Genomic DNA, 27,918 nt, shown 5'->3' on the forward strand with positions numbered 1-27,918 from the left:
AGTACATATGAACTTCACTTAAAGCTGAGGGGCTTGGGTTAGGTTGGGGAGAACCCTTCAGGAATTTCTGGCTATAGTGATCTTTTTCGAATGAATAGCTTATTTGAATATAGCAACAGCAGAGCTCAGTATGAAGAGGGAAGTTGACCATGTCTGGCCTGCCATACTGCCTTGTCCAACTGTGCTCTGTGCACCATTACATTCATACCTTGGTCCTCAAACTTAATTCATTCCGGGAGTCCGTTCAACTCCCCAAACTACTCGAAAACCAAGGCGCAGCTTCCGATTAGCTGCAGGAGCTTCCTGCCATGTCAGAAGTTCGGCTTCCGAAAAACGTCCGCAAACCAGAACACTTACTTCCAGGTTTGCGGCGTTCAGGAGCCAAAACGTATGAGTACCAAGGCGTTCGAGAACCAAGGTGCGACTGTACTACCGTACTTAGTACATAGGGCTGCAGCATTAACTCTGTACCAATAGTAGGCAAGTTGCATTTTAGAATGCTAGCTTCATTGTGCTGCTTTGCAGCATATTCCTTTGACACATGAACAATTTTGCACATCGCTGTAACTTTCAATGTTGGCTGATACTGGCATACCACCCGTTCAGTTTTTCCAGTGGGGCACCCTGAGTCACTATGTGCTAAATGTCTCAAATAAATGCATAAAATGTACTAAAGATAGGAGAAGATTCTAAATATCTTACAAAGTGGTTCCTCTAATGGACTGCTTTAAATGTAGGCATTACAGAAGCATTACAGAAACCCATGTTGTCTGTTTTTCTGAGAGTGGCTTCTGACATGATCAAAGCACAAGGTTTTTGCATCTCCTGTTCCCTAAACATTGCTTTTCTTTCCAACTCATGCAGCAAGGCAAAAAACTCTATTTCTAGTATGTAAGAGACAGGAAATGCAAAGTACTTTCTCCCCCATCTCCAAAGCAATTGCCAATCCCCTAATTTAAAGTAATAGGCAAAGTGGGAAGGCATCCTGCTGTTAAATTAAAAAGGATTACCAAACCATTCTGAATGTAATCTAAATAAAGGATTGCCATCAACATCTCTTCCCCCCAGTTTTAAGAGGTCAAAATTAATCACAAGTTTTAAGCTTTCTTTTAAGTCTTCCACAAACGTCCATTCAACTTTCATCCTTTCAATCTCTGTAATTATTTGAACGTTATTCCAGATCCAATAGCACACAGAGAGCCAAGAAGCAAGTGTTTACATTGTCAGTCATGGAGATTTAAAAATTTTAGCAGTCATTTTATATGCATGTTGCTCAGTTCAGTCTTAAACACACTTGAAATACAGATTCAAGTCATATACAGTACAAAGAAAACAGAATTTGAATGTTTTGGCTTTTACAGATATTTGGACCCATGCTAAATCTCCAGGACCAGGAAGAGAGATTTTGAAATAAATGTTTATTTCCCTTTTTATCCTACTGCAGGTTTCACCGTCCATAAGTGTTTGAAAATACCCTGCAATCCAGACACAAACTTTCAACATGGGGAGAACACAGCATCTCAAGAGTGTACTGCAACTGAAATGTCTGCAGCAGTTTAACCTGAAGTCATTGAACAATGCAATGTGGCCTCCACATTTAACAAAAGTGATGAATCTAAGAGAGATCCTGGAAGGAATATGATAGCAGTTGCATAATAAGAGAGGAAAATTGAGGTCATCTTATTCAGAGTAAATTATACCTTTTTTAGCTAGGATAAAAAACTGAGGGTAATTGTTGCCAGGAAGTGGTAAGAATCCACTTTCATGTAGGTTAGAAACAGACAGAGGAGCGCCCCTACCTGTCAGCCAATAGAATAATGTTAGGGCAAAATTAATAGCATTCTTCATGAAAGTAACCTAATGTTATATGGGGGTAACGGATAACTTCTTAAAAGTGCAAATCCAAGAATGTGAGCAATTCTGTGTGTGCTGTTCCAGAATCCTCAACTTTTCACAGCCAAGTGGAGAACATAAAGTTCTCTCTTAATAAACAGGGCTTACAATACAGCGCAGTGCCAGTGAATTTGCCAGTAATTAGTCCTAGCTGGATTTATAGGCTTTTAAATGATAATAATAATTTTTAAAAATATGACTGTCATGCTTTTTAAAAGTGCATTGAGGCTACAATCTTGAGCAGAGCTGGGCAGTAGAAGGAGGTCAGAACTTTTGAGCATGCAATTATGTGCAGGAATGCAACATGATTGCAAATCATGGTCCTCCATAATCATGTACTAATTTGAGAAACGTTGAGGAAGGACAATACGTGAAATTGTAATGAAAAGATGCAGATGGAAATGCCTTTTGAAAAATCTGGTTTTTGAAGTTGGGGCTGAATTGCTGACTTCTAGCCTTGCTTAGGCTGCAAGTCTTAACAATCAAATTCTGAAGCCAAGCAGAAATGAAAGTGAACAATAAAGCAGTTTAGCAAGCAGTTTGGGTCTATATATTTTTTCCTTTATAGCTTAAGTTACATTAACGGATTCTTGGATCAGAGTACATAGTATAAGACCTAGAAGCTATTGCTTCTTGGCACTTGCCAAGACTTTCCCTCTAAACTGCACAACCTCATGCTACTGCCGTGTGCCAGCACTCTCGTAGTTGGCCATTCCAGGGCAGAAAGAGCAGATTTTTTTTTTGATAGACAACATCATTTGCTGGCCACAGAATATATGGGTATTACATTGCCTTTGTGTTTGGGACTATGTGCAGAGAATATTAGTATGGGCACGGCCCTTCCCTATGTGACCACTGTGTCTGCAAATGGGGGGTGGGGAGAACTCATTCCACATAACAGAGCCTTGTTTCTCCTCTTGTAGCAAATGTACACAGGCATTGTGTCCGGATGGTCTGAGGAATGATGCTGCCTGTACACAATTCTTATATCTTTGTCCAGCCTGCTTGATCAAGTCGAGGGGAAAGGGCTGGACTGGGATATGGAAGGTTAATACAGATCTCAGGTCCTGCTTGTGGACTTGCCATAAGCATCTGGTTGGCCACTGTGGGAACAGGATGTTGTACTTGAGGGGCCATTGTCGTGACGTAGCCGGCCCTTCTTATGTTCTTATCTCCCATTCCCTAAAAGGGTCTGGTGCGCTCTATATCCATGTACCAAATGGGTACTGCCCTTCAGGGATCTCTCAGCCAGTGGACTCTGTGCCTGTGTGGGGAAGGGTCGTTCCGTAGGTGTCCCTACAACATCCCCATAAAGGACATCGTGAAAATTATAGAAAGGCCTTGGAACCTACAGCCTGTATTTGTTGTGTGTTAATAATGCGAAGCAAATTGTCTACTTTTATACCATCTTGTAATTGTATTTGTGAATACATGTTTAGTTAAGTTTAAATAGTATACGGTGGTGAGAGAGGCAATATGTGCTTTATTATGTTGGCCCTGAGTATGTTGGCTTATTATAAGCCTATGACATTGTTTACACTAAAATTGTCTTATATTAGCACTTATTTATCCTTTTAATGTACACGGTGAAACTTCTGGGCCTGAAATACACAATGGCATGTATTGCAGTATTACAATATATATATATGCTATTTATCCTTTTTAATGTATGTACATACTACAATTTATTTTTGTCTATGTGCCCTGTTTAGTTCTTAATTATAAAAGATATGTATTTTTTTCAGGCAATAAATGGTCTCTGTCACTTAATTATTATTTTTTACCTCAACACTTGTATTGTATTCTTATGGGTTAGCTTTAGTTATAAAAGTTAAGAATGTCCAACAGTGCAGTTCGATATGTGTGTACTCCGAGTTAAGCCCCACTGAACTCAATGGCACTTACAAGTAAGTTTATGTGGGATTGCAGCCAGAAACCTTTAAAAAGTGGACACACAGTTAAGCTGCTAATATTGTATCATGTTCATTACTAATACATTTCCATTTCCATTAAGTGCAGTGGGCTGTATTCCCCACACCTCCAAAATAAAAAATAATTGCATTTCCCAGTCGTATCATATTGAGATGCACATAGTTTCTAAATATTGGGTAGGTGAAAGGGATATTGCTAACCACTACTAATGACCTAAAGAAACATCTGAATACCTTACGTAGCAAAGAAAAATAATCAATATTGTTCCGTTCCGTTCATTGCAGTCAGTTAAATGGGTTCAGAAATAAAGTGAAACTGTTCTGTCACACTGCTGTATTATAACATATAATGAATAGCAGAAGTAAATTCAGCATTCCTATCTCTGTTACTGGTTGGAGAACATGAAAGCTTGCTCCTCAGCTACGTGAGAGAAAAATGGTGATACCCTAATGGTGATCATACTCTAAGTAGACCCACTGAAATCAAGTTAGTATTCTCTTGAGTATGATTTAGTTGGATATTGCCCAGAGAAATTGGCACTGAAACTTCATACTGAAAACAGCTTATTTCTCTCTCCAAAATGGTTAGGTCACAACCTGGAGTCCGCCCATCTGTCTGTCTGTCTGTCTGTCTGTCTCTCTCTCTCTCTCTCTCTCTCTCTCTCTCTCTCTCTCTCTCTCTCTCTCTCTCACACACACACACACACACACACACACATATGGTCACAAAAGATGGTGCCACTGTTCTTTCCCTGCCCTGATCCCATTTCTCACAGGGCTCTCATTTGTTTTCCCACAGCAAGCAAGCAAGAGGTGAGCAATGGAACAAGGAAGGCAGGGCAGGGCAGGAATGCTTGAAGCTGCATCTCCTTTATGTAGGAGATATGCAGTCAGCTTTAATGATGCTAGTTAACATGTGATGGGGTTAAGCACACAGAGCTGTATTGCCGATAGGCAAACTCAGACCCCAGAAATGTAATTGGTGGAGAGGGCCGTGGGTGTAGCCAGGGTGGGCAGGGGGACAGCTGCCCCCTCCCGATCAAGTTAAACAATAGAAATAACTAACTGACCAATCACGTCGGTTCTGCCCCCCCAAAGGCCTCCCCCCCAAAAAAAAATTCCTGGCTACTGCACGGCTGAGGAAATGTTTTTCTGCCATTGGCTAGAAGTGGAATTAAAACAGTGGTTTAATTAAGGATTTAATATTGAGCTATATAACCTAGCAATGCCTGTTCACTTACCCAAGATCTTTTATGTTTACTGAGAAGTTCCACTTAACAGAGGTCATCTGCACCTTTAATTAGAACCTTCCTCTTGGCAGCTGCTGCCCCAATTGTTTCTTATGAAGTGAGCTAGGGGTGATGGGAGTTTTAGTCCAACATCAGCTGGAGGCTCAAGTTTGAGAAACAATGTGAGCGCCTTGATTACTTCGTTCCACTCATCAACTTTCATAACATGAAAGGTTGCTTGGGGCAAACTACCACAAATCACCTTGCTTGGGGGATATGCTCTTATTGCCAATTTGCTACTAGGCCAAGTTCAATGTGTTGGTACTAACAATTAAAGCTCTATACAGCTCAGGATCAGGTTATTTGACAGACCCTACCCTTTAAATGCCCAGTAGAATAGTAGATCACTGTATTCTGAAGGGATTTCTTCTGCAAGTTCCAAAGATCTCGGAAGCCTGTCCCACAGTAACCTGGAGCACTGCTTTCAGTGTGGCTGCCCCTGTTCTGTGGAATAGCATTCCTGTCAAGAAACAACAGGTAAGATTTTTGTTCACACAGGCTTTTCCAGCTGGGTAAATGGGTCTTTGCCAGGAGTGTCTTTTTTGCATTGTTTTAGGGGTTTTTGTTTGTTTGTTTTTAAATGTATCAATGGATTTGTGTGTGTGTTTGTGTTCCTGTTTTTATTATACATTGCCTTGACATGATTGTGCATAAAACATTTATTTACAGTATTTACATACATACATACATACATACATACATACAATACACAAATAAACAAAGCTCCTGACACAGCAATAAAAGCAAAAAAGACAGTTCCTGGGCTATCACTTTAATTTAAGCAAACAACAAGGAAAGGCAGAAATATATCCTAATTTCTGCAATGGTGGGGTGGGGAGCTAAAATGTGTCACGCTGTCCCTGAATTCTCTGTATGGTGAAACAAAGTTTCATATCGCCCCTAAGATAAAATTGTAGCAGCACACGAAAGATGATGCCGCAAAACTGAAGTCACACGCCATCGCAGTACACATTGGTGTTTTCCGTATACTGTACAGTACATACAACCACATTCATTTGTCCCTATTACTTCAGGCACACATATCTCCCAATAAGCAGAGGTTTCACCACTGAGATGCCGTGGGGTAGAGCGACATCACTTTGAGACCATAGAGACTCACGGCCAAGAGCGGGGCATTTCAATTTGTATCAGAACTCCAGTGCCTCTCCGTTTCCCACCAGCACTTCCGCCTGGCAAATAGGGTCAACACCATTGAGCTCTTTTGCCGGGGGTGGTTTTCTGATTTTATTTTTTACTCCGTGTAACTTCGTACAATAGTAGGCACGGCAACTTTTTTCTTTTAACGAGAAATATTTCTACATCGGTGCTATTCAAGTGAAGTAGAAGTAGAGTGGGTTCTCCCATGGCCCCCCTTTTTTCTGAGCAGCCTAGTATGAATTGGTATGTTCTAACGATGGCGGACGCCATAGAGAGGGAAAACCAGAGCGGAGCCGGAGCCGGAAGCACGTGAAGCGGAGTCGGCACGGGCAGCTGCTGTGCTGGTTTTAAAAAACTCGTGTGCTGAGGGGTCTTGGAACGTTCGGTGGGTGACGACGGCGACGCCCGTGTCCTCGCGCCATGGTAGGTGGCTGGGCAGGTGAAGGCGGCTTGAGGAGGAGGAGCCTGCGTGCGCGCTCTGAGCATGACGCTCCTCCTCGCGGGGTCGCGCTGGCAGCCTCGGGAGAAGTTCTGCTGTTGTTCCTCCGGCCTCTTCCCTGCCGGGACGGGGCTGGAACCCTAAGGCCACAGTGGCCTTTTCTTAGCAGTTGTGGGGGGATTGAGTAGGCATAACAGTGGGGCAGAAATGGAGGCAGATGACACAGGCTGCATACGCGCCATACAGTTTGAAGTGCATCTCCCCTCATCTCTGGGAGCTGTAGCTGACCCTCAACACTCTACAATTCCCAGCAAAACTACACTTCACAAAAATCCTGAGGAGATGTGCTTTAAATGTATGCCATGTACGCAGCCAAGGTCTCTCAAATATCACTTTTGTAATCTTGACATTTGTTTGTACAACAAACGAAGAAACATATTTGTTTTGCTTTCCTTGTGGGTGGCCCAAGGCGTTTCGGCCACTGCCACCCTTGCGATGGAGTGTAAGAGGTCTGTAAGAGCTTCTCCTTGAGGAGCCTTTGCAGAGTCTCACCCGCCAAGCAGCAGGGTGAGATTCCAGATCCCTTGCTCCTACCCAGCAGAGATTTTGCACCGGCTTCTCCTGCCACACCACCAGGCGGGGAGACCTCAATCCTGCCTGGTGGCAGTGCTGGGTGGCAGAACGGCTCCCCTCTTGTTGACCAAGCGGAGAGACCAGCAACAAAGCTGGTTGTCAGAATGGGCATGCTACCCCTTGGGGGGGTGCCACCTGAGGCAGCCACCTCACCCTGCCTCATGGTTGGGCCTGCTCTGGCTCTCTTACCCACCAGGCAAAAGGTATTTGGAACACTCAGGATCTCTCCTACGAGAAGCTGAGGTCTGTAAGCCCATATCTGAGACATAAAACAAGTGCATAAATGTTGGTTGCTGCAAGTGTGTGTTTGTTAACCTAGGAATTGTCAGTTTTGAAAGCCAGCAAAACTTCCATGGGTACCACACATATACACCATGCAGCCAAGCACACGCCACAGCCTAATCTCTTGGCTACAGCAGAATGCTTATTTCAAGCCAGCAAGGAAATGATATCCTGTGGGTGCTGAGTGCATGTGTATCTGCAGGCCCCAGATCAGTGGGTAAGCCTATAACCAAACAACTTTTGACTAATTTGCTTTGTTTTTCAATTTCAGATACTTGTAAAAGTTATTGGAAGTTTCAGTCAAATGCAGTCTATATAGTTAGGCAGAAAGTTGTCGATTATGGATCATTCTTAAGTATCTTTACTTTGTTTTGCAGCCTCACAGGCGGAAGAAACCCTTCATAGAAAAGAAAAAAGCCGTAACCTTTCATTTAGTACACAGAAGTCAGAGGGACCCCTTGGCAGCAGATGACACTGCACCCCAAAGAGTTCTGTTACCTGCACAGAAGGTGGTTATAAAATACAGTGTTGTAGGAAAGTGGCTGAGCTTTTACTATTCAGAGGATTGAGGCAGAAATTATTTCAGCCTTGAAGCTTTTGGGTTTGTAATAATGTGTAATAATTCCCTAGCACTTATTTGCATTACAATTTTTGCATTTTGAAACCATGTGGCATACATACTACACTGTGTAGTTTTCAAGGAAGTATAGTTCAAAGAAAAACCTAATTGAGCTACTTGGAGGTGGTAAAAGTAAAGGGACCCCTGACTGTTAGGTTCAGTCGCAGACGACTGGCGTTGTGGCGCTCATCTCGCTGTATTGGCTGAAGGAGCTGGCGTACAGCTTCTGGGTCATGAGGCCAGCATGACTAAGCCGCTTCTGGCGAACCAGAGCAGTGCATGGAAACACAGTTTACCTTCCCACCGGAGCGGTACCTATTTATCTACTTGCACTTTGACGTGCTTTCGAACTGCTAGGTGGGCAGGAGCTGGGACCGAGCAGCGGGAGCTCACCTCATCATGGGGATTCAAACTGCCGACCTTCTGATCGGCAAGCCCTAGGCCAGGAGTCAGCAAACTTTTTCAGCAGGGGGCCAGTCCACTGTCCCTTAGACCTTGGGGGGGGGGAGAGACTATATTTTGCAAAAAAAAACATGAATTCCTATGCCCCACAAATAACCCAGAGATGCATTTTAAATAAAAGGACACATTCTACTCATGTAAAAACATGCTGATTCCCGGACCGTCCATGGGCCCGATTTAGAAGGTGATTGGGCCGCATCCAGTCCCCGGGCCTTAGTTTGGGGACCCCTGCCCTAGGCTCTGTGGTTTAGACCACAGTGCCACCTGTGAGGGTGAGGGAATTCTAAAATCTGTGTTCACTTCATAAAAAGTGTTTAGAAAGTTACTGTATCCAAAGTGCCTGCTTTCTCCCTGAAATATTTGCTTCCTCCTTGTAATCTATGTTTAGCAAAAATACTGGACGGATGCTTTTATTGTTAAACTGCTTTGAAATGGTTCATAGGAAGTAATTCATAATTGGAATTATTACATAAATAAATTTGGGACCTCTCCCTTAAAAAAAACCTTTAGGGGGTTGATGAAAAAAGAAGAGAGGAACAGAGGAAATATGGAGTATTCTTTGATGATGATTATGACTACCTGCAACATCTCAAAGAAGCTTCTGGACCTTCTGAGCTTGTTCCATCAAGCATACCCAGTCAACAAGGCAGGATTGTTGTGACCACAGAAGGAGAGGTACAAGAGGAAATTCAGCAAATTCCAGTAAGTACACAAGGTACTTGTCATGGTACTCTCATAAGGGCATTCAGCAAAGAAGTCGTGTTTTAAAAAGTTATTTTTAAAAAAAAGGCAGGATTGAAATTATTAAATAAAGTATTCTGAAAATGTCTAACTTAATAAATGTTGTGATGAAACATTGTGGATATCACAGGTATGTTGTTTTTTGAAATCTTTGAGGCTTCAGTCTATGGAACTTCCTACCGTAATACCTAATAAAGTTCTCAAGCAGGCCTTAATGAATGTTGCATTCACTTTAAAACCTTTAACCACTGCCACCAAAATAAATTATCTATGTCTTGAAGAAACCCAGGAGCCTACTTCCTATGACATAGACATGGGATTGACAACACAACTAGAGACAGATGAACAAACTTGATTTTTTTTGTTAAGTGAATTATTTACATAAAAAGGAAAAAAGTGTTGCTTTTCAGATGGTAGGATGCAGTTACTTAAGTGTACAGTTTGCAGTTAACCAGGGTATCTGCTGCAACAGTTCCTAATATCTGAGAGGGTTTTTGCAGCCAGATAAGCCCCCAGTAGTTTTTCCCTGGGACCCAATTTGCCTCTTCACACCAGACAGCCATAAGGAGGAACTGATGCTGAGCAGCAGACTTCTTCCTATTGACTTCTAGAATAGTTCAGATGTTTGCTAAAATTCACCCTCTGTTCAAGAGCTCATCTTGAAACCCTCTGGTTCTGGATTTTGGTGCCTACTTGAAGCGTCACCTCTACCCTAGAGCATGCCTTCGTGCTCTCCCCAGCTGCCAGCTCATTTCCCAGCAGTTTTCTCGCAGACTGCCAGCATTACTCTTTCCAAGCTGAGCTCTGCTCTCCTCTAGTTGGCAGCCAACTGACAGATTGGCCTTTTGTTCTCCCTCCAGCCAGATCCTCTGACCACTTATGTCCTTGCCCCTGTCAGGGAAGCCTTACCTGTTGGTCTTCTTTCAGGGGCTAGCCAGTGATTCTATATGAACAAATTCTAACGGGTAGTTGAATTTATGGACCCTTTGATGGAAGCAAATTGCATTTTACTCTACACCTGGTCCATCTATAAACAAAGGGAGCTTCTCCCACTAGTCATTTTCAGACAGTCATCTTGAAACCTCCCTCCTTAGCAACTGTTACTAAGGCAGCCATAAGTGTTCTGTGACCATCACAAAGTCACAGAGCTAGGCTTCTGGTTTTTAGGTTACATTATAACCTCAGCCACACGTTTCTCTCATAATATACCTTAATGTTACTAAGCATTATCATCAGTTTATTTTGTAATCAGCCTTGCCACAAAGAACTACTCTCAAAAGCAATGTACTGTAGCAATGAGGACAAAAATGCAGTTTCCCCTTTCACTGATTGACTCTGTGAATTTTGTTACAATGGACTAACATGGCTTTTTATCTACTATTGGTGTGAATAAGTCTGTAATAATAGTAGCTAATAACACAAATGACAAAATTTTGTAATTTTTAAATTCAGTTTCTATCAAGCAGATTTATAGAAGCCCTTTTCAACCTATGAGATGGGGGGGGGAGGTGCTGTATGTCTCTTTGGCAGCCATCTGGAAGGATTAGAGGTGTGGAGGGAAGATTTTTACCAAACACGTATCAATTAATAAGTTGGCTAGTGGTGATGGAACATACTGCCATAACACCATAGTTTGTGCATCCACAAAAAACCTGGGACATTTTCAATAATAATAATAATAATAATAATAATAATAATAATAATAATAATAATACCCTTATTGTCAATGTACAACCTGTGTACAATGAAATTAACCGAGCCTCCCCCCCCAAACACTCAATCTCATTGCACTCTGTGCTTGTCGCACAATACACTAATCCTAGAAGTCAGTTCCACTATATTATTTTCTGTTCAGCAGCCTAACATTTTCCAGAAGTTACTTATAAAAGCAGGATTTTGGATTCCATCAGCCTTGCTTGTCAACTTGCACTCTGTAGGAGAAATTCCACTAGTCCACTGGGGGGGGGAATGAACATACATGTGCTGTGTCTCCAATTTCAGAAGAAAGAGGCAAATATTTTTTTTAAAACAGTAATAATATTTGGTGGTTTTTGTGTCTTGAGTAATTTTATTATTATTTTTTGCTTTTTAGGCCCCCTCCATTAACTTGCCCTCATCAGTGTTTGCATCAGAATTTGAAGAGGACGTGGGATTGTTAAACAAAGCCGCTCCCGTTTCAGGTACTAAATTTACACTGCAGTCTGGTCCATATTTACTAAGAAGATATACTATGTTAAATGGAGGCTACTCTCTAGAAAGTGACTCTCAAAGTATAGGCTTAAGCTGTCTCTCTGCCATAGCATCTATTATTACAGAATACTTTTACGGCAGAATTTCTATATTAGCAGCAGCGTCACTATGTGGTCTAATAGAAAATAGAGGAGGTGAAACTATTTTCTAGGTGCTTTGGGATTGCACAGATTTCTTTATTCTTCAATCAAAATCAAATTGGCAGCAATTATGCAGAATAGATAAACATTTTTGCATGATGCATGGTTCTACCATGCTGGAAATAAGTGTTATGGAAACAGGGAAAAGGACACAACTTTTATTTCAGTTTTGTAAATACTCAGAATAGACCCATTGAGATCATTGGACTTGTCCTTTGATTTTAGTGGATGAACTCAAAGTCTGACTTAGGACTCAGCCTAGGGCTTGCCGATCAGAAGGTCGGCGGTTCGAATCCCCGCAACGGGGTGAGCTCCTGTTGCTCGGTCCCAGCTCCTGCCAACCTAGCAGTTCGAAAGCACATCAAAGTGCAAGTAGATAAATAGGTACCGCTCCGGTGGGAAGGTAAACGGCGTTTCCATGCGCTGCTCTGGTTCGCCAGAAGCGGCTTAGTCATGCTGGCCACATGACCTGGAAGCTGTACGCCGGCTTTCTCGGCCAATAAAGCAAGATGAGCGCCGCAAACCCAGAGTCGGTCACGGCTCGACCTAATGGTCAGGGATCCCTTTACCTTTCATACAGCTGCAAATAAAACGTTTTAGGTGTGTTTTAATTGCAATATACAACGTGACACTAGATGGCAATGGTGAGCCTTGTGGAAAATTCAATGTATTTTTTTTAAATAAAAAAAGCACTGTCAGAACATTTTTTTACATGTGTGTGGTTTCCACCTTAGTTGGCTATCATACTCATTCTTCTATTCATGTGTGGTGGGGAATAGGTATAAGGTAAAAAGTCAAAGGTGACCATGGGTTGTGACGCTCACCTTGCTTCAGGCCGAGTTGCACCATAAGGTAAAGGTAAAGGGGCCCCTGACCATCAGGTCCAGTCGTGTCCGACTCTGGGGTTGCGGCGCTCATCTCGCTCTATAGGCCGAGGGAGCCGGCGTTTGTCTGCAGACAGCTTCCGGGTCATGTGGCCAGCATGACAAAGCTGCTTCTGGTGAACCAGAGCAGCGCACAAAAACACTGTTTACCTTCCCGCCGGAGCGGCCCCTATTTATCTACTTGCACTTTGTTGTGCTTTTGAACTGCTAGGTGGGCAGGAGCTGGGACCAAGCAACGGGAGCTCACCCTGTCGCAGGGATTCGAACCGCCGACCTTCTGGTTCCGGTTTCCGCCTGCAGGAATGGCGGACCTGTTTTCCATCTCTCTGACCTTCGTAAGGAATTTGGCGGTTGCTAGGGGAGTAAATGGCAACCCCCTACCCTCTCCGGGGGTTACGGAGAGGGGCCGCTGGCCCGCGATGCCCCCAGACCCACTCCGACTGTTTTTGGAGTGGGGGGAGCTTGGGCTGAGCACCTACGACGGCCAGGACTCCCGGACGCTAATCTGCATGGCGGGGATTTCCATGGTTAAAGAAGATAATTAGGCTTAAATCTATGGACATACTTCAGAAGGAGGGGAAGAAGCGCTGTTTACTGCTGAGAATTTTAAGCTGCTGAGTGAGAGGAGTCAAAGAATGTACGGCATCTGGAAGAAGGATTGATGGGGACGGAGCGATAAGGGAAGCAAGTTTTTATTTTTTCTTCATATTGTTGCCTCGTACCTTCCCGGACGCGATGTCCTGGCTTGTTTGGAGTGAAAGAGAAGCAAAAGACTGTGTGAGTTGAACTTTATAGCTGTTGTTACTGAGCATATTTCTTAAAGATGTGAAGTTGCCGATGAGAAAAGCCCCCCCCTAGTCAGACGGAAGGAGCTCTGGACGCGTTCGGAGGATTTATGAGCTGTGACGCACTTTAAATTGGAGCAGCGACCTGAAGCTAAGTTCAGCTATAGGGCAAGGAGATCCATTAATTTACCAAGAGTTCATGGTTGGATGTTTGGGTCTCCTGCCTGAAAAAGCTGTAAATTCTATAAAGATAAATAAATCGTAAATCTTCATGGCTATGAGAGAAAATGAAAGTGATTTGAGCCTTTCAAGATGGCGCTGCTACTTCGTCGCAACAGGGAGCTCCACTAAGAAGATTTATGGGGAGGCTGGACTGATTAACTCACACAGGAGAAAGAACATCTGTGAAACTTCGTTTGATATTTATCTCAGCAGCTGGAACAATCGGATGAAAGTGGAAAACACCTATGTGACTGTAAGGGGAAGATTTGGAATATTATGAGCTTGGAGGACGATTTGAACTTTAGAAATAAGACGGCAGTGGACAGTTGCGAGGAATTCCCAATTTCTTGAAGCATGGGAACCCAAAAATAAATTATTTAGATGATTTGGCATAACATTCGGTTTGATTGATATATATATGTGTATAATTTGAAATATTGAATGTGATATAATTGGTTTTAATTGGAAAATTAATAAAAATATTTTTTTTTTAAAAAAAAGAACCGCCGACCTTCTGATCAGCAAGCCCTAGGCTCTGTGGTTTAACCCACAGCGCCACCTGGGTCCCTGCACCATAAGTTACTTACCCTGAAATGCAGGCTAGTTTTGGGGTTTCTTTTTTAAGTTGTGTACTAATAACCATTTTATCAGCTTTTTTGTATTTTTAAAAGAATTTGGCAGCAGCCTGTTTAAATATAGCAAAATTACTTATTGAATTTAAAAAATAATAGTACTGGTAATTTGAAATCAAAAGCTATGACACAACTCCTCTCATAGAACACAGTAAAAAATAATTAATCTAATTTTTTTCACTCTTTTCTAAATTAGCTCTGGGCCCCAAAAGCCTTCCCATTCAGGTGTGTGTGGGGGGGGGGGTGTCCTTGCAACACTTCTAAAAGGTACTCAGGTTTGAGTCTGCCATAGAAGGGAATTCTATAAAGGGAACAGCCACAATGAATAGTTTTCTATGCTTGGCTAAAGACTGGTGTTTACAGCAACCTGGCTGTTCAGCTCTGACACTTTCTGAGAAATGGCTTGTCATAACTCATTTATAAGGTGTTATTTTTTCTATCATTAGGGCCTAGGCTGGATTTTGATCCTGACATTGTTGCGGCACTTGACGATGACTTTGATTTCGACAATCCTGATAATCTTCTTGATGATGACTTCATTTTAAGGGCTAATCAAGGAAGCACAGAGCAAGAAAAGGAAGCTTGTTGGTAATGGAATGGAAAAAGTATTACTGCCCTTCGTTGCCTTTCTGTTCTTTGTTTTGTGTTTTGCCACTGGGAAAAATGTTGCTAAGGAACTATCTACATGCTCCTTTCGCTACAGATACTTTCAGAGTCTGAAAATCAGCACCTCATCAGCTATTTAATTGTAAAATAAGAAAAATAATGACCTATGACCTGGTTAGACAAGAAATCTGAAAAGAAATGATGTGAGGAGGGAGAGCAGCAGCCTGATAGATCCATCAGAAGCTCAAGTGTACCACCTTCAATTTAGGGTAGACCTATTGAGCACTTTATTTCTTTACCAAGGAAGGCTTAAGACACTTCTGATTCTTAGGGCTTCTGGCAAAACAAACAATACATTCAGAGTTCAGCTTCATCCTCCCCCAACCATTTACATTGTTTCTCAAATCTCTGTAGCTTCTTCTCTCTAAAGTTCGCCCAACTATCCTGTCCTCTCCTGTTTCTCACAGTGCCAGTCCATCCTTGCCTGTGACACTGAGGCAAAGGGAAATAGGGTGCCTCCTAGAATCAATGCTGCTGAAGCTGCCTCTCTTTCCCCACCTGTCTGCCTTGTTATATGCTGGCAGAAGAAGCATAGGCACCCACGAGTTCTGCCCATCACTACCTATGACCCACCTGTGTTTACTTTCCATAGTGGCGAAGCAGTCATGTATGTTTGCTGCCGGCCCCTGACAGCCTTCTAGATAATCCTCATCAGCTGCAGTTGCAGCTGCAGAGAAACCAAGTGGCTTCAGCCCCCTTCCCATCAAGCTATGTTTACATGTTGTTATAAAAACTGTAGGAGTTTGCTTTTCAACCTCTTTTCCTTCTATGCTTTGGTTTTTTATTGTAAGCCTGAAGGCACACTTTCTACCTCTTTTTCAAATGACATCCTGGGAGCCCTTTTGGCTAAAGTGCAAGATGGAAATTATTTAATACTTCTTTTAAAAATATATATGAGATAGCTGGGTTTCTTTTTCTTTTTGGCTGCTCTTTCTAGGGAGTCTGGAGATGAAGATGAATGGGAGGACATGGAGGAAGAGGATGGAGAAGGCACCCAGAGTGATGTGGATTCGGAGGGTCCATTGTCAGATGACAGTGAGATTGAAGGAGAAATGAAAGAATTTCTTTTCATGCAAGAAGAGACCAAGAGCCGTTTCACAGAATACTCCATGACTTCTTCAGTAATGAGAAGGAATGAACAGTTGAGCCTTTTGGATGAGAGATTTGAGAAGGTGAGGTAACCTAACGGTGATGATTCTGGTGAATCTTAAAGGGTTGTTGGCAAATATTCTCCCACTCAAACTCTGATTCTGATACAGGCAAATCAAAGCCCTGTGTAAACGGCTACTTTATCATATTTTCCCAATGATAGAAAGACAACTAACTGCTAAACAATCATACTCTGTAATATGTACCTTACATATTTTTGTTCAATATCGAGTAACATTTATTCTGAACTGCAGTTATGTTATTGTCAGTCAGCAGGGTAGCAAATGAATTTGTATTAGTTTTTGCATAAGGGAGAATGAAATTAGGAGAATGAAAACAATTATTCTCAAAACTCCTCTCCCTCTGTTGTTCAGATTTGTTACTGAAGTTATATAATTAGTTCCAGATATATTCGGATTGAGTGTTGTGTGTTTTATGTTTAGTTCTTTGAGCAGTTTGATGATGATGAAATTGGAGCACTGGATAATGCCGAATTGGAAGGTTTCATTCACAGTGACAGTACGCGGTTACAGGAAGTCTTGAATGACTACTACAGAGAGAAGGCAAAGAAGTATGTAGAATGTCCCAGCTGTCTGATTTCTTTGTGTTAATTTTAAAAAATTCTATAGAATCTTTCAACATCAGGGTGATTTACAAATGTTGGACACAAGCTACAATCAAAACATTAAAAGGCCATTAAAAAAATGAAATTATTTTAAAAAGGCTAATCAAAAAGGCCAATGTATAGCATGAAAAGGACAGTTGCATGAGCAGCAGGGAAGCCTCCTGGGGAGGGGATGTTCTAGAGTCCAAAGATTATGACTCACATAGATAGCCTTAGCTCCCAGCTTCAGCTTTCCCATTTTATGCTAGGAAGGGAAGCGTCTTTGCTGGTTTAGTGTTTATGTATTCTGTTTACTGATTAATTTCCAGAGACTACATTGAAAGCTGAATAATTTTTATTTAAAGGCATTGTCATGAAAAACACTATATTTCTCTAATTGTTTAATTTGGTTGTGGTTTATCTGGTTCATGGGGGAAGAGCTCAGTTGGAAGCTCTGTTTATATTCATGCTTGACTGCTGTTACCGATGATCGATTACTATGTTAGAAGAAGAAAGCCAAAGTCCTTTAAATATATAGCTATTGATGGCGAAATGTTTGACTTGACACATGTATTAAAATTTACTTCATATTGACTCAGGATAATCAACATTCTCTGCCTCTAGCAGCAATTATGAAGTGTGTATTGGATATGGAAGGGGCAATTGTAATGTCCTGTCAAGTTTAACAATCGGTATATACATTATATGAAAAATAAATAAATACCTTTAATTATATACACCTGGGTCAGGGAACAATATAGGCTGTGCTAAGAGAAAAATATTTAGCTTTTATGCAGTTGGAATGCCTGCTGATACTATGCAAATCTGTATTTTAATGTGATGTTCAATTAAGGGGAACTCCTTTGCCAAATTACACCTTTCAAAAACATAATGTATATCTACCATTTTCTGCCATACCAGTTGTTGCCGGATTGCAACTTGCATTATCCCTGGCCATTGACCATGCTGGCTGATGAATTCTGGTGTCCAACAAAGTCTGGAGAGCATAAATTAGCCACCGCTGCACTAGGGTATATTGATCAATGGAAGAGCAGCTAAAGGCAGATTTAAATTTAAAATGTTTTTAATATGCCTTCATGAATATTTTATTTTTCTCCAAAAGCTGTGTCAAACTTGAAGGTCTCGAAATCAAAGAAGATTCAAAGCTGCTCCCCAGTGAGGAAGAAGATGAGGTAGAAGAAATTGCAACTTTGGTTATTGAAGAACCCAAAGAAAAGTGGGATTGCGAATCCATTCTGAGTTAGTGTCTAGAGCTACTTGGTTTTTTTCCCCAACGGCTAAAATATGCAGGGATTATACTGCTGCTTTTGTGTGTCAAACTAGCACACACAGTAACTATTAACGAAAAAGGCCAATGAATAAGAAATTATTAATAAATTGATTGGTCTATAACAAACGTTTTAAAATCATAACTGGGACAGTAACTGATTGATTACTCAAACTTGTGTATGTCTTTTTTTCTCCTTAAGGTACCTATTCAAACTTATACAATCATCCAAAACTTATTGAGGTTCCACAAAAGGTAAATGGAAGTTTCTATTTTATATCATTTTAAGAATTTTCACCAATAATAGGCACATCCAAGAATTTCAGCATGCCTAGTGGGATTTTTTTGCTTTAAAGGAAAAATAAAATAACAAGCCTTACTATATTGAAAATGGCTTTTGGAATTAAAAGCCATGTGGCATGGAAGATTATTGTCTCTGGATGCACATAACTACTGTAGTTGTGTAGTTCTTTAGTTCCCTATCCCAATAGCATGTGTGGTCAGAAGCGTACGTGTTCTGGGAGAATTGTAACTGTTCTTCAGACCTGTTTGTCATTACTCAAAAGTGATCCAGAATAGACTGGTTGGTGTCTTTTCTCTCTTCCTTTTAGCGGAATTAAATATTTTTGCATGTATTGCTCCCAGAAAACAAGTTCTTAGTAACTTGTTTTACCTGGAAATCAGAAGCTAAAAAATTCTCACTATTCTGTACTTTAAATACTAAACATACATGCACAGTTTCAAGTAATTTCTATGTAATCTGCCAAATTTCAACAATTATAAGGAAGCCATTTAATAAATATTGCAACAGAACAAGAATACATTTTTATTATTATTTAATCATACCCAAACAGACATCCCCCCCCAAGTGAGGTTATAAATTGAGCTTTGAACATTGATTTGACACTTAGGGCCTATAGGTTCTGCTGCAATGAACTTTGGACTGGGCTGATTGGAGAAGAAATCCACAATGTTAGTGTTGGCTTATACATGACATGAAAAAGTATAGCAAAGGGTGGGGGAAGAAAAAAGATTTGTTAGTTTGTATGTATTTACTTTTCAGCCCAAACCAATTGCAGTGTCAAGTAAGACAGGAATCCCTCTGGGCGTTTTGCCCGGAAGAGGACTTACAGCTAAGCAGGTCGAGCGCATGGAAATGATTAACGACAGTGACCTGCCAAGAGTAGCCACGCAGCCACGATGTAAAAATGAGAGTAAAGAAGATCGGAAAGCTAGAAAACAAGCCATCAAAGAAGAACGAAAGGTAGGCTTCTTTCGCTTTTTTCAGTAGATACTAAAATGTGCATTTGTCTGATTGTCACTTGGACTAAAGTAGTTTTAACTTGAACCAGATCCATTTACATCCTAACTTTTGAACATGAACCTGGATAACTTCACTGTTTCCAGGTTGTCTCCCATAGATAAGCACCAAGCAGACTGAGACCATGAGGCGTATGCAGGCGTATTTCTGCATCATATGTCTTTTGACTTCTGTCCTTTTACAATATGCTAAATTATTGTTGTGAATTAAAGGGTGCAGAGAGCAATGTGCACTGAGCACCACAGTGACACTGGTCCGGATCAGAAGGTGATCACCTACTCAGAAGGGAGTAGGTAAATGTAACTTAATCAAAAGGTGACACTATTGTGCGCTATATTAGATCCTTATCAATTGTTAATCTCCATCTGATTGGGAAAAGATGCTGCTTTGTTCTAATGGTGTTTCTCTGTATGGGTTTAGGAGGGGGCAGGTGTTCTTTCATTCCATTTCGATTGCTAATACTAGTACTGTATTGGATTTATGCTATTTTTTTGACAGATCTTTGCTCATAGCAGCTGGCTGCTTGCAAGAATCTTTGCATTGTTTGTGACCGGTACAATAAATTTAAAAGTGCAGCCCAGACTCTGAAAGTCTGAGAAAGAACCCAAAAACTGGCATGCATATAGTTGAAAGGATTGGCAAATTGGTAGCTTCATTCCGAACTCTCTACATGTTACTAGCGATAACAATAGAAATAAACTAGTTTTTCTTATGAGATGCCTTTCTGCAGCATTTGTAGCATGTAATAGCCAATGTGGTGCCCTCCAAAGCTTGTGGAGGGTGCATTTGGGTTGTATCCAATGCTGCCTGTGCACAAACAGAATGGATTTCTGCTCTGGAAGGGGCTTCACATTCCTCCTTCTCCCTGCACATCCCTCAAAAACTGTTCAGGAGGGTTGGAGGGTCTTCCACAGATGACTGGAGAGCATGTGAGGGGCTGCAGAGACCACATACTATTTTATTAAGGAAACTGCTTTGGGAACTTCTTTGTTGAAATGTAAGTAAATGGTTTGTCTGTGTAGGAACGCAGAGTGGAGAAGAAAGCAAACAGATTGGCCTTCAAGCAAGAGAAGACGAGGCAAGAGAAAGAGCTGCTCAACCTGAAACAGAATATTCAAGGGATCAAGCTGTCATAATGAAAAACAATTGCTTCATGTTAAGGACACTCAGCTACCATACTCTTTGCTGATACCTTTTGGAACTTCTGTCTTCAGCCTGAGAACAGCAAAGTTTAAGATAATGACTTTTTGAATTCAGATATAGTCACTTATAGTCACTTATCGGCACCTGGTTACATGCAAAATCATTTTTGGGTACCACTGAAATAAAACTGCTGTAATATCTGATGAAGTGTGCATGCACACGAAAGCTCATACCAAAATAAAAACTTAGTTGGTCTTTAAGGTGCTACTGAAGGAATTTTTTTATTTCATTATAACAATTAGACTTTCAAAACTTGGTTTAACGTTTAAGTTAATACTTCTGTGTTGCTGCTTACAGGAATGGTGTTCAAGAGAAATTAACTCCTGCGATTGGAGAGGCAGGGTGTTATTTTAAGAACCTCATGTTAAAGTATCAGGCCGTGAGTCAAATGGTAGAATTCAACATAGCACTAAGGAGATAATTATGGGCATTTCTGCTTGCCTGGCAAAATGATTTCCCCCCTCTTCACCCTGCGTGCTGTTCTAGGGATTCTCCTGAACCTCCAGAACAATTTGTGGGAGGAGAGGAAAGCCATGTTGTGCCAGCATCAGTCCTTGCATGGGCTTCCACTAGCAGGCCCATATATTTCAGCACTACAGGCAGCTAGCCAGATGAATATGAAGTGTTCACAAGTTGAGCATGATCTTCTTCCAGCCACTGTATTCTACTGCCTCTGAACATGGAAATTCCATCTAGTGATCATGGTTATACATTGCTAGCCCAGCCTCCCAGAATTTCCCTCAAAGAACCTTTCCTGAGCATCTTGTGATTCCTACAACACTTTTTTTATCACTGTCCACTTAATAAGGAGGGACGGGGTCAATGGTAAACAGTTCACCTCTATTAGTTTAAACTACTTTAGAAATTTCTGTAGCTGAAGAAGCAACTGCCTTATTGAACATCTGTCTTAAGTCAAGGTTTCCCGTTACTAAAACACTCAGTGATAACTGTCTTGTAGAGGAAGCAAATGTATTCAGAGCAGCTTAACTTCTGTTTTCATGTGCCTCATTGGATGATGGAGGCGTTGCATGTGTCATAATTGTTTTAACTGTCAGCCAATGACATTTAACTTGGGCTTTTACAAGTAAAGGAGCTAGATAAGCAAGAGTAAACTACCTGGTGCTCCTGTCTCCCTGAAAAAGTATTAAAGGCAGAATTTGATATCACTGCACTATGAGATGAGTGTGATTCCTGGGAATAAAGCAGCAACTGTAGGTATGTAATATTCTCAATTTTTACTTTGAGCTGTAGGTAACTTTTATCACTTATCAGTGAATGGTTTTGCACAGGCTCTCTGCTCTTCATTACATTTAAGTAAATGTTTGTCCATACTGGCTGATATTTGCAGAATCTATTCATAGAAATATGTCAAACATGTTGAACAGACCACAGTCATGCAAGCTACCCTCATTCATGCAGTGAGTATGATAAGTAATACATCACTCAAAGTATTAACCTTGTTAAATCCTTCTGGAAGCACCCTTTTTCATATGCAGACTTTCTGTCTAATTCTTTTTCTAACTTAATAAAGGGCTATTTATTGGCACGTAGCAGCATATGCATTAAAAATAACAAAATTGGTTGGATTAATACCATGAGAAGAGGGGAAGCACAATGGGAAGAGAAAAAATGAGATTGTGTGGATTTCTTGGATGTTAGAAAACCCTGGATAAGTAAGTAATAACTTGTATTCTTCCATTTCACACAGATGCTAGCAGCCAGAATTTGCTTTCTTGTGAAATCTGTGGAAGACATTTTATACAGGATGCACTGGTAAAAACAAGACAATTAACCACTGAATATATTTAGTGACATAAAAGCAACCTTAAGATAATTGACCAAGCAAGAATGGAAAATGACTCGGTTAATGAATGAATTCAGTAGCAATCTTAGGCTGGTTCACAGCTGAAGTTAACTTTACAGCAGAAGCTTTCATAGACTGCAGCTTTTAAGGAATTCAAAGCAGAAATAGCGACAGGCAAGTACATGAAGTACTTGTTAGTGTTTACAGTAAATATCCCTCATCCCTGCCTTTAATTCAATGCAAAGAGAAGAAAAATTAGTAATAAATGGAAGCTCCATGCATACCTCACATACCTTAGAAACAATTCCCAATGTTTCATTCACATTTTTACATATGTTAATGTGTTTCTTAGTCCCTTAGCTCTGGGCAGTTTGGACCAATTCAAGTTCATGTACTTAGGAATCCTTTTGAATATGGATGACCATGCCACCTTCTGCTACATTTTCACTTCCTATTTAAACTACACTACCGTACCTTTAATTGCCACTCTTTCTTAGCAGCTGCCACCACATAATTGATAGGGCCACATGAATATCAATAAACACAAGAGCTGGGTTCCCCCCTCCATTTACCCCTTTTTTAATTTACTACATTTATGTATCATCTTTCCTCCAAGGAGTATACACGGGTCTCCCCACTCCATTCTGTCCTCACAACCACCTTCTGAAGTAGGTTAGACTGAGGAGACACGGTGAACTTCATGACTGAGTAGGGATTTGAACCTGGGGCTACTGGGTACTTAGGCATACATACGCCTTCCTTCACTGCTTAGCTAACGTGCAATTAGCAAGGGGATTCAGAGTTACAAGTTTTTAAAGTCCCCTGTTCAGGCCATTTTAAAGTGTCCAGGATGGTTTATATATTGTCCTCAAACTTGACTTTTGCCAAGCCATGCGGCCTTTACAAAAGCATTGTGTTGGACCCAACATAAAAACAAAACAAGAGAAACTGATGCTTCTTTTTTAAAATCGCACTTTGTTTACAAGATTATATCCTTGCAGGTGCAACAGCCTGAGCCAATCAAAGGTGAGCGAGCCACTCAACTTGGTTGGCACTACAGCCAAATAATTACACCTCTGCTAGGGAAAACACGCACACCTACCTTCTTAATATTTACCGGTAACTTGAAAAAACAAGAAGGATCCCAGATTAGTCAAATTAGCTACCCACATTTATTCCATGTCCAGGATAGAATTCAGACACAGGTAATTAGATATACATACAAGTCAGGGATCATCTCCTTTGCTGACGCCCCAAAGCTTGGGCACACTAATCAAGGCTTGACATAATCATACCTTTCATTTTTATTTTCATTTCTGGAGTCCTACATTTAGAACTCAGTATAACATAATTTTGATCAACCCTTATTTGGCAGACCTTTTTCTGTCTCTCTCCATCTTAGGCACGACATGAACCAATATGCAGAAAAGTCTTCAACAAAAAGCGCAAGCCATTTAATTCCTTGAAACAGCGACTGCAGGGAACTGACATTCCAACAGTAAAGAGGAAGCCACCCCCGAAGGTATTTTTGAATTAGGCATGCAACTCAATTCAAATATATCACTTCAGGGATAAGGACTGCACTAATACAGAGGGTTGAAACGTCCTGTAGAAGTTACTGTAGAACTGAGTCATACATTATCCCTCTGACTCTAATTCCCTTACATTGCCTACTAGGAAGTAAGTGCATATTTCTTCTTCCTCTTTACAAGCCCTCTGAGACCTCTTCATTCACTATGAAACTGTGCTTTTGGAATCATCCATTTGGGGCTCATATTAACATCTAGTTTAATTGCTATTTCCTGGTTCAGAAATACAGATCCTAAGAATACATTCTACTTGCCTCAAATAAGACGTGAGCATTGTGATTCCATGATTCTTCAACTCAAGATTAAGAAATTCATCTCCTTGCCCTTACCCACCAAGCTCTCTAATCTCTTTCCATCTATGCACAGGCTGCCATACCCTCCCTCTTCAAATCTTCCACCAAGCCCAGGCTTTGGCTCCCACCTAAATCCACCAACGTTTACTAAACTCCTACCCCAAACCCCATCCTTCCTACCCACTCATTTGTTAGAGGCGACACTGCCATAGCTATCTTCCCTCTTCTGCACATGGCACAAGAAAACCAAGAACTGTATTACCTGTGTTTAATAAATAATTAATCTTTATTATTGCTTGTTATTGTTTCATCATCATACATTTAACATCTCTTGAAATTCTCTTTTCAAAAACAGTTTAGGACTATGTATCTATTAATGCACCCTCTCACTGGAAAATGTGATTCAAGTATTTCCTTTTCAGAGCCAACCAGAGAAAAAATCTAATTGGAGACAACAACATGAGAACTTCATTAATACAATCCGATCAGCCAAACTTGCCACTATAGCTATGAAAGAAGGCCGCCCTCTGCCTCCGCCTCCACCTCCAACCATTAATCCAGGTTATTTTCTTGCATTGAAGCTGTTCATCCTTTTTTAAAAATAGTTGGGTCCAGGCTCACAGAGGGGCCAAAGATTCAGAGAAATCTCCTGCAGAGAAGAAGAGATATCCATTGCCTTCACCTGTGGGAACACCCTATGGATACAATTCTGCCCAGGGGCAGTCTGGGTCTAACTAAAGTCATTTGAACAATCAACTAAAACAGAGCTAGTGGATAGCACTGGACTTCCACTCAAGGGAATAATTTTCAACTCAGCTACTGTTTCAGTGGAAAGTTTCTCTCAACCTAATTTCTTCATCTGCAAGATAGCAATCATAAGTCTGATTCACACATTATTCTGATTCAAAGCATGGCTTAGCATGAATGTGCAGGCTACTGTCAGAGAGGAGATTGTGTCTGCTTTGCTCCTCCTGAGTTGTTTTTCTACTGTGCAATGCTGAGCTAAACCACAGTTTGGCTCAGCATGTTGTCCCAGCCTGTGCTTGTTTAAGCTTTCTCCAGCCTAACCACAAGTTGTAACGAAGCTGTCCTGTGGTTTATAGCTCATGGTTTGTCCAGGAGTTAAGCCATGAACCTGGATTTAGATGACAAACGGAAACTGGCTCACTGTGGCATATTCACATTATTTATATATTTTATAACAGTGATGATGTTGTCTCCCAGGCACTATATAAATTGCTTTTATATCCCCCATTCCTCTGTTATATTCAGATTATATTCAGTGTCCTTACTGCATGAGAAGGTTTAATGAGGCTGCAGCAGAAAGGCACATCAATTTCTGCAAAGAACAAGCAGCCAGGCGTGCATTTGCTCCAGGTCAGAAAGGATCCAAAGCACCCCCTGTAAGTAATTTTATTGTATTCAAGCCATTAGTCACATTTTTATCCCATCCTTCTTCCAGGGGGCTATATAGAATAATAAAAACGAGGAGCTCTGCCAAATGTATATACGTTAATTCTTTCACTTTCCCATGAATTCTGGAGAAGGGTTGCGGTTCAGTAGTGGAGTATCTGCTTTGCATGCAGAAGGTCCCAAATTCATTCCCTGGCATGTACATCTGGGACTGGGAGTATCACCTGCCTGAAACCCTAGAGTCTCTGCCAAGCAGTGTAGGCAGTAATGAGTCATGGTCCATCCCTAAGCATATATTATATTATGGTCAATGAATACATGTTCATTGCAAAATTATTTTCTACTAATTTTTGCCACTTCACTCTACTCTTTTCCCATTAAAAGCAGAATGCAAAATGTTTCCAAATATCACATTTTTGACCCATAGAAAAGACTGGTGGATGAATAAACCAGTCAAACCAGAATTTGCAAACAACAAAAACCCATAGGAAAATGTGCAGAAATATTTTAACCAACAGACTGGAGGGTACCGCTGAGGCGGGAAGGTAAACAGTGTTTCCGTGTGCTCTGGCTTCCGTCAGTGTTCTGTTGGGCCAGAAGTGGTTTAGACATGCTGGCCACATGACCCGGAAAGTTGTCTGGACAAACATCAGCTCCCTTGGCCTGAAGCAAGATGAGCGCCACACCCCAGTCACCTTTCACTGGACTTAATTGTCCAGGGGTCCTTTACCTTTACCTGCCATAAAGCAAATTTTCTAAGGTTTTTTTTCTCCTCCAGTTTGTGTTGCTGACAATTATGAGAGGTTTTGGGGAGAATCTAAGTACTCTAGCTAATACACAACTTCAGTTAGTGAAGGGCCAACGTGATGTAGTGGATAGTGTTGGATCAGAGAAATATTGGTTTGAATTCTGCCCCCTGCCCCTCACCGCAGAATATTTGGGTAGTCAGTCACTCTTTATCTAAACATCATAGGATTGTTGAGAGGATAAACATATGATAATCCCATATACACTTCCTTAAGCTTTTTGGATGCAAATGTGATAAATCAACTGTACTGAATAATGAACGTATGCTAAAGCGTTCTTTATATATTTACTATATATTTTCCAGGGCAAGCAAGCAACTCCCAAAAAAGAACCAACCCTAACAAGTGCTGTGGGAACACTGCTTCAGAACAAGACACAGGAAGGCACTGATCCAAGCCAAGTAGTAATAGGTAAGTAGCAAAAATGTTGAATTAATGCTCAGAAATATTTGAGGGCCACAGAAATTATTCCTCTTACAACTGCACCTCCCAAACTTTAAAATTAAACAATTTCATAGCATTTCACATTCATTAGCTAGTATGTCCTATTGTTAAAACCACTCTGTAGAAGAGATTCATTTTTGCTGCTGTTGCATATTGCATGGATGCCTTTACTGTTCTGGTTAAGCCAATTCTGTAACCATTAGAACTACTCTAACACTATCATAGGGCTTAGTAGGTGAGTTTTCTGTAGCTTACGATGGCTTTATAGACTACTTTTGAACTAATAATTTATTAACTGATATGCAATATAATTTGCTTTTTGGATTATTTAGGTAAACTATCTAGAAAACCTATTTGGGGGCTCAAAGGGCTAAGGAAGATATAAATAATTCTAGAAACAGTAGAAGGAGAAGGGATATAGCATTTGGAGTGAAATTAATATTCAAAATTATTCTGCTATATACTCTTGCCTTTGGCTCCTATTATACAGGTTATGGAAAAGCCCACAAACTTTGACTAAGCAAACCTTAGAATAGTTATCATAAGACTGGAAATACCGGTAACCACAGTCAAGCACCTTCAAAACACAATGAAAGTTTAATGCTTAAATCTATAATCCTATACTCACCTGGGAGCAAACCCCACTGAACTCAATGGAACTTACTTCTGAGCAAACATCTATAGGAATGCACTGTAATTCTACAAATGAAATCAATGCTTGACTTTTTCTGGATTATGCCCAGAATATATTTTTGCAAAGGATTTTAAAGAGGTATAATTGATTTGTTATTTTTAAGGGCATGCTGGAGAAACCTCTGCTGCAACACCACAGAAAAAAGCACCTGAAATTCCCCCTGGGAAGGAGCCTGGGTAAGGAACAAAGTAACTACATCACCGGGTTTGTGCATGAGTGATCCAATCTTAATTCTCTTAAAAGCCATGAAAAACAGTTGAGAAACAGACCAGTCAAGGAAAAAT

At 40.9% G+C, this 27,918-nt stretch overlaps 3 protein-coding genes across 5 annotated transcripts in view; all 3 read left to right on the top strand.

Annotated features, from left to right (window-relative positions):
* Nucleotides 1–4,456, top strand: part of PHACTR2 (phosphatase and actin regulator 2) — a 92,883-nt gene extending 88,427 nt beyond the window's left edge. The window contains exon 13 of one of the 3 annotated variants that reach the window (XM_035108834.2): nt 1,445–4,456. In XM_035108834.2, the coding sequence (XP_034964725.2) occupies nt 1,445–1,460 (16 nt within the window). In that variant the 3' untranslated portion in view covers nt 1,461–4,456. The remainder of the gene's footprint in view (nt 1–1,444) is intronic. The other 2 variants (XM_035108836.2, XM_035108835.2) reach the window with 2 other exon arrangements.
* A 2,106-nt stretch (nt 4,457–6,562) lies between these two features.
* On the top strand, nt 6,563–21,757 carry LTV1 (LTV1 ribosome biogenesis factor). The gene is made up of 11 exons (XM_035108832.2): nt 6,563–6,694; nt 8,003–8,134; nt 9,217–9,408; nt 11,540–11,627; nt 14,807–14,948; nt 15,964–16,198; nt 16,619–16,746; nt 17,903–18,039; nt 18,270–18,322; nt 19,131–19,331; nt 20,411–21,757. Exons 1-11 carry the CDS (start codon nt 6,692–6,694, stop codon nt 20,522–20,524), a joined length of 1,425 nt encoding a protein of 474 aa, XP_034964723.1. The 5' UTR covers nt 6,563–6,691; the 3' UTR covers nt 20,525–21,757.
* Nucleotides 21,758–21,769: 12 nt separating this feature from the next.
* ZC2HC1B (zinc finger C2HC-type containing 1B) lies at nt 21,770–27,855 on the top strand. The gene is made up of 7 exons (XM_060273267.1): nt 21,770–21,806; nt 22,270–22,364; nt 23,798–23,917; nt 24,700–24,838; nt 25,550–25,680; nt 26,802–26,907; nt 27,738–27,855. Exons 1-7 carry the CDS (start codon nt 21,770–21,772, stop codon nt 27,812–27,814), a joined length of 705 nt encoding a protein of 234 aa, XP_060129250.1. The 3' UTR covers nt 27,815–27,855.
* Nucleotides 27,856–27,918: the final 63 nt, after the last annotated feature.

Source organism: Zootoca vivipara, chromosome 3, assembly GCF_963506605.1.
Source record: "Zootoca vivipara chromosome 3, rZooViv1.1, whole genome shotgun sequence".
NCBI classification, from domain to species: Eukaryota; Metazoa; Chordata; class Lepidosauria; order Squamata; family Lacertidae; genus Zootoca; species Zootoca vivipara.

Excerpts from the sequence above, each read along its gene's own strand:
- LTV1 (XM_035108832.2), top strand. Across the intron at positions 8,135-9,216 it reads TTCTGTTACCTGCACAGAAG|GGGGTTGATGAAAAAAGAAG; the intron begins GTGGTTATAAAA and ends AAAAACCTTTAG. Across the intron at positions 11,628-14,806 it reads CAAAGCCGCTCCCGTTTCAG|GGCCTAGGCTGGATTTTGAT; the intron begins GTACTAAATTTA and ends TTCTATCATTAG.
- ZC2HC1B (XM_060273267.1), top strand. The coding sequence starts at position 21,770 with ATGAGTGTGATTCCTGGGAATAAAGCAGCAACTGTAG. Across the intron at positions 21,807-22,269 it reads GAATAAAGCAGCAACTGTAG|TAATAACTTGTATTCTTCCA; the intron begins GTATGTAATATT and ends TGGATAAGTAAG. Across the intron at positions 22,365-23,797 it reads ATTTTATACAGGATGCACTG|GCACGACATGAACCAATATG; the intron begins GTAAAAACAAGA and ends TCTCCATCTTAG.